Source organism: Indicator indicator, chromosome 10 (assembly GCF_027791375.1).
Source record: "Indicator indicator isolate 239-I01 chromosome 10, UM_Iind_1.1, whole genome shotgun sequence".
Taxonomy (NCBI): Eukaryota; Metazoa; Chordata; class Aves; order Piciformes; family Indicatoridae; genus Indicator; species Indicator indicator.
Window position 1 is genome coordinate 36082002 of NC_072019.1, and position 9523 is coordinate 36091524.

Sequence of the window (9523 nt, forward strand, 5' to 3'; positions counted from 1 at the left end):
CTCTAGAGAAAGGTGCTGATGGGCAGGTCTTGCCTGAGGTTCAAAACCAGGGGAGTGACTTAGGAGCAAACTTCAGGCTCATTTTAGCAGGAGAAGGACCTGGATGTCTCTGAAGCTGCTGAGGCTTGCTTAGTCCCCTCAGCTCAGAGACAGACCCACCTCCTGACCAGCAGCCAAAGCCACTTTGAAAGATTACTGCTACCCACACCCAGCAAGCCACAGAGAGGAAGCAACTTTTGAGGCTGGGAGCAAAGCATGGAGCATTTCCCCTCTTGGTCATCACCAGAGGCCTTGGCAGCTGATGGGATGGAGCCCACGCAGTTGAAAAGTTCTCTGCCCAAGCAGAGAAGACTCCCCCTTGCATGAGAGGAGAACTCTTGAAGTTGTCCCACAGCCAGCACCTAGCCTGCAGCATGGGCTGCAGTTTGCACCTCAGCCTTGCCCAGTGTCACCGCATGGCAGTCTGAGTACTGCTGCTGCTGAGGGTCTGCTGGGGCTGGAGCTTCCGAAGCAGGTGGCAGAAGGAGGAGGACACAAAGGCTTCAAGACGACAATGCAGGAAGCACCCTGCTGTCTCCAGTGCTGCTGGGTGCCTAGAGTTCAGGGTGTGCAGAGATACTCATCAGACGAGCCGAGGCAGTGCTGAATGCCGTCCCGGCACAGCCTCCTGGGGACGCAGGAGCAGTACTCATAGAACACTGAGCTGCAGCTCCACCACTGCAACCTGCACGGCGGGCAGGCGGCCACTGGATGGAAAACAGGCAACAGAAATGCTTCTGACTCACCCTTTCTTACCTGGGCAGCTACCCTTCCACCCCCAGCAGCCTCTGCAAAGTCACTGGTGTCTGTGAAGCCACCAAAGAGGACACTCGCTTGGTGCTACTTGTGGGAGACAGCCACAGAGCATGAGATTGGGATGACCTTCATGACAAGTCATCCTGGGAGGAACAACTAGCTGTCATTTATTGGTTTTAAGAAGCTACTCTAGAGAAAGGTGCTGATGGGCAGGTCTTGCCTGAGGTTCAAAACCAGGGGAATGACTTAGGAGCAAACTTTAGGCTCATTTTAGCAGGAGAAGGACCTGGATGTCTCTGAAGCTGCTGAGTCTTGCTTAGTCCCCTCAGCTCAGAGACAGACTCACCTCCTGGCCAGCAGCCAAAGCCAGTTTGAAAGATTACTGCTGCCTACAGCTAGGCAGCACAATGAAACTGGCCCACACCCAGCAAGCCACAAAGAGGAAGCAACTTCTGAGGCTGGGAGCAAAGCATGGAGCATTTCCCATCTTGGTCACCACTAGAGGCCTTGGCAGCTGATGGGATGGAGCCCACACAGTTCAAAAGCCCTATCCCAGCTACTCTGTGGTTCAGTGGAGGATCCCAGCCTCCAGGTGTTTCCAGCAGCAGCAGTGAGCACCATGCCTGTACAAACTGCTTCAGACCATGAGCAGAAAATGCCTTTTGCCCAACAGCAGCCAGAGGAGACACTTACAGCTGCCCCTCTCATCAGAGCAGTCCCCGCAGTCGTTCATCCCATCACACCTCTGATCAGCATAGACCCAGGACCTGGGGTCACTGCAGTGGAAGACCAGGAATTCTGGGAGGCTGTGGGGCAGGTCCCCTGCAAGGACAGACACACAGGACATGCTCAGCAACACCAAGCAGGTGCACCAGCTAAAATGGGGGTGGCAGCCAAAGGCTGCTGTCATAGGGAGTCATAGTATCACAGCACATTAGAGTTTGAATCATTGGCTCCATCCCCCCTGCCAAAGCAGCATCACTCAGGGTAGTCTGCACAGGAATGCATCCAGGGTTTGGAAAGTCTCCAGAGGAGACTCCACAACCTCTCTGGGCAGCCTGTTCCAGTGCTCTGTCACCCTCACTGTAAAGAAGTTTCTCCTCATGTTGAGGTGAAACCTTCCATGTTGAAGCTTGAACCTGTTGTTTCTTGTCTTATTACTATGCAGCACCCAAAAGATCTTGGCGCCCTCCACCTGACACCCACCCCTCAGAGTCCTTTGGTCCTACCCTGTGTGGTGTCGGGGTATGAATGACACCACAGATGGGGAAGGGATGCTCATGGCTGAGCTGAATGCCCTGGGCTTCTGCTTTAATGACTTTTTATTTTTCCAGGGTAACTGGACAATAATTTACCCATGTAACCATCCAGCTTAACTAGCAGAGGAACACTGCATCATGGTTTAAAGAAACCATGGGAAGATCAGAGGAGCTTGGAGTCTTGGATTCCTGCCACTCCTGCTGCTTTTTGGGCAGTGCCATCTCTCAGCATCTGCCCTACAAAGGCTCTGCCAGGTTGATCTGCTCACATAGATGGCCAGAAGCATGGAGGAAGATCAGAGGGACACCAGCTGCTCTGCCTCACAACAGGGGAGGGGGAGAGTCACAACCAAACCACTCACCACAGAGTTTCTCCTGCTCATCCTCCCCATGCCTGCAGTTGCTGATGCTGTCACAGACCTGGCTGGCTGCGATGCAGGTCTCTCTGTCATTGCACAAGAAGCCTGTCTGGTTGCTGGAGGCTGTACAGAAGCGGTTCACTGAAGGGAAAGCAACAAACACTTCATTGCTCAGCATTCTCACAGCATGAGGGACAGATCAAGGGGAAGAAAGGGAGATTTCTTAAATTCCTTTGTTCTACAAATAACCGGGATTAATCTCTGGTGGGATCATGGCAGAGTTTGAAAACTGCACTAGTAGTCTGAAGTGTGACCATGCCACCCAGAGTTACCACAGCCCTATGGAGCAGGACAGTGAAACCAAGGAACAGTTTGGTGCAAGGCTGGCACAGCCTTGCATCACCCTGATGAGCCATTTCCTTCCTCCCAGTCTGCACTGGGAAGCACCACTTCACCCATGGTGAAGGCTGGATGTGGCTCTGGGCAACCTGATCTAGTGGGAGATGTCCCAGCCCATGACAGGGGCGTTGGAACTAGATGATCCTTGAGGTCCCTTCCAATCCTAACAATTCTATGATTCCATGGACAACTTGAAAGCTTTTCTCAGAAACATCATTTTCTGCCTCCCTTACCAAAAAAAACCCTGACTCCTGGGATACCAACCTGGCACCTGCAGCAGGAGTCCCAGTGCCACGGCCAAGGCCACGGCAGCAGTGAGGACAAGCAGTATGGTGGCAGAGATGCAGACACACTTCCATGTGCAGCACACCTGGGCACTGCATGGCTGCCAGTGGTCTGTTGGGAGGCAAGAGTGAGAGGTGAGAGGCTGGGGATGGGTCTGGCAGGGCTGCCTGGGGTGTTTTGGAGGGGAATGGCATGAAGCCACAGAATCACAGACTGGTAGGGGTTGGAAGGGATCTCTAGAGATCATTGAGTCCAACCCCCCTGCTAGAGCAGATTGCACAGGATCATGTCTAGGTAGATTTTGGAAGTCTCCAGAGAAGACTCCACAGCCTCTCTGAGCAGCCTGCTCCAGCACCCTGAAAGTAAAGCTACTTCTCCTTAAGTTCAAGAAAAAGCTCCTGTGCTCTAGTTCGTACCCACTGCCCCTGCTTCAGCTGCTCTGGATGCTAGTAGAGGGCTGCTGGGGCTCAGGGGCTGATAGCTGAGTTTTAGTAGCCAAACCCCAACGTTAAACAGGAAATCTCACTGCTTGCAGCACAGCAGAACCCCTGCTGCAGCTGCAGAGCACTGACAGCCAACAGCACAAATGCCGCATCTCCATCAGACCTCACCTGACACACAGAGTGGAAGGGAGAAGGCGGCCAAGCCTTTGCCCACTCTGTAGAACAGCACTGCCCTTATCATGGAGCAGCCAAAAGACAGAGGAGGGCAGTGTAAGGCTGGGAAAAGTGCCCTCCCAGAGCCCACAGCAAAATTCCAAGAGATAAAATTGCATTTACAGCACTTCAGGCTTTCAGCCTGACCAGGACTTTAACTCTCCCACCAAACAAGACTGAATTACCATCTCAAAACGGTAAGAACTGGCCAAAGAGCAGCCCCTGCCCTCCCTAAAGACATCTCCAGGAAACTAAAGGCAGTGACCTTCCAGGGACTGCAGCTTTCAGAAAGTCAGGTACATAAACCCAACCAAATCAGGAAGCTAAGGGCCAAGCCCAGAGCCATTGCACCACAGCAGCAGCACAGCAAGAGCAACACCAATCAGCTGCCCTCAGCTCACCACTGCTTTGTCTCTAAACCAAGAGGCTATTTTCTTGCATTCCGTCCTATCTCCAGACCAACAGATAGAAAAGTTAAAGTGATCACATGAGGAACACATAAGCAGTCACTAAAGACAGCCGTGTATCACTGGATTTTGGTGCTGCTGAACTTAAAGAGCTTTGATGGAAAAGTTAGAACTTGTCTTAGCTGTGCTTCCTATTCACTTGGTTGTTGTACAAACACAAGTCACAGCCTTTGCTCAATGGCAAAGGGATCCTGGCTGCAGAAACCACTCCCTTGGTCATGTCTGAGCAGGAATGAAAGGCAGAACATTTCAGCTTCAAAGCCAAGTGGTGAATTGCAGCATGTCTGTGTCTGCAGGACAGCAGCACCTCTGACCAGAAAGCACCACAGCTGCAAACAGACATGAGCATAAAATAATGGTGGGGATGAAATGGTGCTGCAACCTGATCTACAGGTTTGCTATTGATTCTGTCTGACCTCACCTTCTCCCTTCTTAGTATGGGCAAGGCTTGCTGAAGCTTGGCTCTTAAAACATATAGAAAGCCTGTAGCAAGCTCATGAGGAGCTCTTCTGTGACAGGCAAGGATTTCCTCTCAGGCTACTATATCACAAGACTGCCAACTCCAGGCCAGCAAAGAACAGCTTCAGTTCATTAGTTTTATAGTCTGGAAGTTTCATTACACAGAAAAGGGGGAGAAAAGAGAAATCAGTCTCAACAGGCCATAAATACTGTCTGTATTTTATATTACATGGATAGTTTCCATTGATGTATGCTTTAATAATAAATGCATTAAGCTCTGCATTTTCCTGGTTACCTCTTTCTTCAGAGGAGGACTTGGTTGCATCAAAAGTAGCTACAGTACCATTTCTCTAAAAGGAAAGGAACAAAAGATGGTTTACAGAAGCAGCACACAGTAATCACCACCCAAGGGATGCCTTCGCAGCTCCCATCCCATCTTACCCTCCAATACAGACCTCATTCCTTTATTTTTTACACATGGGCAAAAAATTGGCCCAAGTGGAAATGTGGCCCAGACTGAGCTCAGAAAGCCATCCAGCAGATCACCTTTTCAATCTTAGCTACCCATTTGTAAAACAAACAGCAGTGCAAGCCCAGAGCTTTATATCAACACTTCCCTTTTGTATCAAATGAGGTTAAGTAGCAAGGACTGGAAACGTCACAGCCAGCAGTGATAAAGCAGTGATAAAGAGGCCAAGCAAACAGCACTATCAAGAACAGGTGTACTTTAGGAAACAGCTGCACTTAAGAGCTTTCCCAAGGGGACTGTACCTGGGGGTGAGTTTTGTTCATGCTTCTCAGAGCTGCAGCCTTCACAGCAACTCAAAGGATCACAGGGAGCTTTCTGCTCCTTCACAGGAGTGATGTTACCAGGATACAAACCCCAACAGAGGGAGGAGAGCAAGGAGTGTGCTGCTGCCTGGGCACACAAGCAGGAGAGGACAGGGAAGGCAGCACCAAGCCTGTGCTCCAGCTCTGGCTGAAAGTGGTGTTCCCGGTTTGCCTCTCATTCCTCCTGCCTCCATCTTGGTTTCCTAACAGGATATTAATCGAATCATTGAGGACAAAGAGATTCTGGATGCCAAGAACCCTGATGCCAGTTCAGAAGATGAACACTGATCTCTGGCTCTCACCAACTGCATTTACCCCAGTGCTGGTCAAGGAGAATCCTCCTTTGTGATGGAAGCTGGAGGGAACAGGTTTAGACTGATGTTAGGAAGAAATTCTTCACAGAAAGAGAGACTGGCCATTGGAATGTGCTGCCCAGGGAGGTGGTGGAGTCACCATCCCTGGAAGTGTTTAATGTAAGACTGGATGAGGCTCTTAGTGCCATAGTTTAGTTGATTAGATGGTGTTGGGTAATAGGTTGGACTTGATGATCTCAAAGGTCTTTTCCAACCTGTCGAATTTTGTGATTTCTTCCTACAAGCCTCCTTTCTCCTCACCTCCTTCAAGACAGAATTGACCACTGACTTCATAGCAGCCTGCAGGACAACTAGATCTCAGCAGAGCTGTGCAGGATACAGCCCTCTGGAATAGCTTCCTTGCCCAAGCAATGAGCATGGGCAGAGCAAACCCTCCAGGGTCCTCTTTTACTCACATACTTGAGTTCCCAGCCCTGCAGTGAGCCTTATCAGCTCAACCTGCAGCTGACATGAACTTACAAACAGCTCACAGTCTTCTAAACCTGCTGCAGGTCTCAGCACAGTACACACAGAGTGTTTTGCAGCAGGATAAAATGCCATGAATAGGCAGCTTTGCCGTGGGGGTAGGAAGGAGAAAAAGCACTGGCATGAAATGCTTGAGCAGCTTATATGTTTCTTGCTTGCAGGAGGGTCCACAGGGCACAGAATCCTAGGATGGCTCAGGTTGGAAGGGATCTTAGAGATCATTTACTTCAACCTCTCCACCACGGGTAGGGACACCTCTCAGCTAGGCTCAAGGCCTCATCCAGCCTGGCCTTGAACACCTCTAGGAAGGAGGCATCCACGACCTCCCTGGGCAGGCTATTCTAGAGTCTCACCACTCTTGTACTGAAGAACCTCTTCCTAAGATCCAGTCTAACCCTGTTCTCCCTCAGCTTCAAGCCATCTCCTTTTGTCCTACTGCTAGACACGCTTATGACTCAAGTGCCTCCAAACCTCCTAGTTGCCACTTCACAGATCACAATCCCTCCCCCAAGTACTACCAAAACTTACCAGGGCTTCAAAGGAGAAGCTGGCAGCTCTGTTGTCTAGAAGTTGGCACTGAGACAGCTGCCTCAAACTGATTCAAAGCACCAAATAGTACCTGACATGGAGGAACAACAGCTGCTTCCCTCTCCAGCCCCACACACCCAACTCATTCCCCATTACAGTGAGTTAACAGACACCTCTTGACAAGAGCTTCTGCCAACTCTGCACTCACCTGTTCACACACTACCCAGAAGCTCCACCTTTGGCATGGCAACACCAATTTGGCCAAAGCAGAAGCTTCTCACAGGTACTAGGTTCAACTTGATGCTAGAAAGTTGAACTTGATGCTAGAAAGTTGTTCTAGCATGGGGAGGGAAACAGGCAGCAAACAGTCTACAAGTCTGGACAGCTGCTACAACATGGAAGTAGGACTGACTAAGGGTTAAAACCTGCCCATCTTAACTGCTGGATCTGTTTCTCTTTAAAGAGGAAGTTTTAGTTCCTAATCAGAATGGATAGAGAAGGACTATTTTGAACATTCAAGAAGCTTATTAGGTGATTGTGAGTCTGCCAAGAGCCAGGTCAAGCAGGCCAGCTGTGCATATCCTAATGGAACAATCGATGATGGAAATGTTTAAAACATGGAGCAAACCCACTCTGTGATGCAAACACCCCTAAGAACTGACATCTATCACCACTTATTTCCTACTCCAAGATTATCCAGGCAGCTGGTTTTAGAGCAGTTACTCCACATCAAACAGAATGCGGGGGGGAAAAAAAAAGGTTGATGAAAATGAGATAACAAACCCAAGCAAGCCCTCCTGGGGTCAAAACAACAGAAAAAAATCTTTGCCAAAGATCAGACAAGCTGAAGAGTGAACACAGATCAAGACATCCAGTATGATACGAGGCTACTGTTAATTCAAGCACCTGGAAAAAAAAAAAACCAAAACAAAGAAAAAACCACCCCCCAGCCCCCCTGAGTATGCCCTGGCTGTTTCTGCCAGCAACGAACTGCACACCCTTGAGAAGGCTGCTTCATTTGTGTCAGGATGATTCCATTTAAAATCTGACACAAGCTCAGCTGAAGACATGCCTAAAGAGACTGGAAAATGCTTTCCTCCTGCAGCTTCAATAATTTAAGGCTCTTCATTTAAACAGTGGCCTCAGGCAGAGCTCAAACCCAAATTGCAGCCTCTGATAATGAAGACGTTGGGCAGGCAAACATTTAACCAGATCTGAGCAGGACAAGCTGCTTTGCAAAGCCAAATGCCAAGCTTGCTTAAAGAGCCCATTTAGATCCAAAATCCTCATAAACAGCTCAATTACTGCAGCCCAGCCAGGATCTGCTTTTACTGAGGGAAGATACTTTGACAGGAGCTCACAAGTACACCACTTAAATTCCCCAGACTCTGGGCCTCTCTAGAAACAGCAGTGCCAAGTGACAGACTGCCACAGGCACAGGGCTGCCCCAAGACCCAACAGCATTCCTGAATCCTGGCTTCACTGCACAAATCACTTAACTGAAATGTCATTAAAAGACAAACAAGAGAGGAAAACCTTGTGTGGAGTCTTATGAACAAAAGACAAAGCAGGGAAGGAGGACACAGAGCTGTTGGAGAGAGGCCACTGGAGGCCACAAACATGACCCAAGGGCTGGAGCACCTCTGCTATGAGGATAGGCTGAGGGAGCTGGAGGTATGCAGTCTGGAGAAGAGAAGACTCTGGGGGAGCGAAACCTTAGAGCTGCCTTCCAATACCTGAAGGGATCCTACAGAAAGGCTGCAGAGGGAATTTCCATAAGGGTGTCTAGAGACAGGACAAGAGGAAGCTGAGGGAGAGCAGGGTTAGACTGGAGCTTAGGAAGAAGTTCTTCAGTAGGAGGGTGGTGAGACTCTGGACTAGGCTGCCCAGGGAGGTTGTGGATGCCTCTTCCCTGGGGGTGTTCAAGGTCAGAGTGGATGAGGCCTTGAGCAGCTGAGTCTAGTTGAGAGGTGTCCCTGCCCATGGCAGGGAGGTTGGAGCAGATGATCTCTGAGGTCCCTTCCAGCCTGAACCATTCTGTGATTCTGAGTTTTCACCCTTCCTTGTAGGCAAATGCAACACCAAATGAAAGCAGAAGCTGTTGAACTCAGAGCTAGAACATAAGCAATAAAGTCAAATGTTTTGAAAGTTCAATGAAATCAAACCACTAAGCTGACAGAGGTTGTGCTCTATACACTTGGAACAGGCAAGCAGCCTTGTTTTCAGGAAGCTGTTGCTGCAGCTGCTGCAGCTAGACACAGCAATAAAGAAATCAACATTTCAACAGAACTGAAAACATTTCCCTGCCAGCAATTCAGTCAGAAAACCTGGGATTGCTGAAGTCTCTTTTGGGAAGACAATCTCAGCCACCAGTGCTGAGGGGACAGGCAATGCCCAGTGAAGTAACCCCCTTGGTTACAAGCACATGTAAACACCTGCTGCACAAATGCCATCTAGTACTGCTTCAAGGGGAACCCTGGCACCCAGCACCAAAACAGGGCTGCATCCTGAGGTTTGCACCACCTGAGCACATCCTAACTGAATCATACTGCTGCAAACAGAGGGATTCTCACTCCTGAGATCCTACAAAGCTCCAAACACACCACACCAGCAACCCCCACAACAAGCCCTTTCCAGCAATGCCAC

The 9523-nt window shown here is 49.6% G+C and overlaps 1 protein-coding gene across 1 annotated transcript; it reads right to left on the bottom strand.

Moving 5' to 3' along the window:
- Window positions 1–600: 600 nt before the first annotated feature.
- Window positions 601–5471, bottom strand: LDLRAD1 (low density lipoprotein receptor class A domain containing 1). Its single transcript, XM_054384475.1, has 6 exons — window positions 5451–5471; window positions 4975–5029; window positions 3077–3208; window positions 2417–2554; window positions 1489–1617; window positions 601–746 (listed from the first exon to the last, which is right to left on the bottom strand). The coding sequence occupies exons 1-6, from the start codon at window positions 5469–5471 to the stop codon at window positions 601–603; spliced, it is 621 nt and encodes a 206-aa protein (XP_054240450.1).
- Window positions 5472–9523: the final 4052 nt, after the last annotated feature.

Excerpts from the sequence above, each read along its gene's own strand:
- LDLRAD1 (XM_054384475.1), bottom strand. The coding sequence starts at position 5,471 with ATGAACAAAACTCACCCCCAG. Across the intron at positions 3,209-4,974 it reads GTCCTCCTCTGAAGAAAGAG|ACCACTGGCAGCCATGCAGT; the intron begins GTAACCAGGAAA and ends GCCTCCCAACAG. Across the intron at positions 2,555-3,076 it reads ACTCCTGCTGCAGGTGCCAG|TGAACCGCTTCTGTACAGCC; the intron begins GTTGGTATCCCA and ends CTTTCCCTTCAG.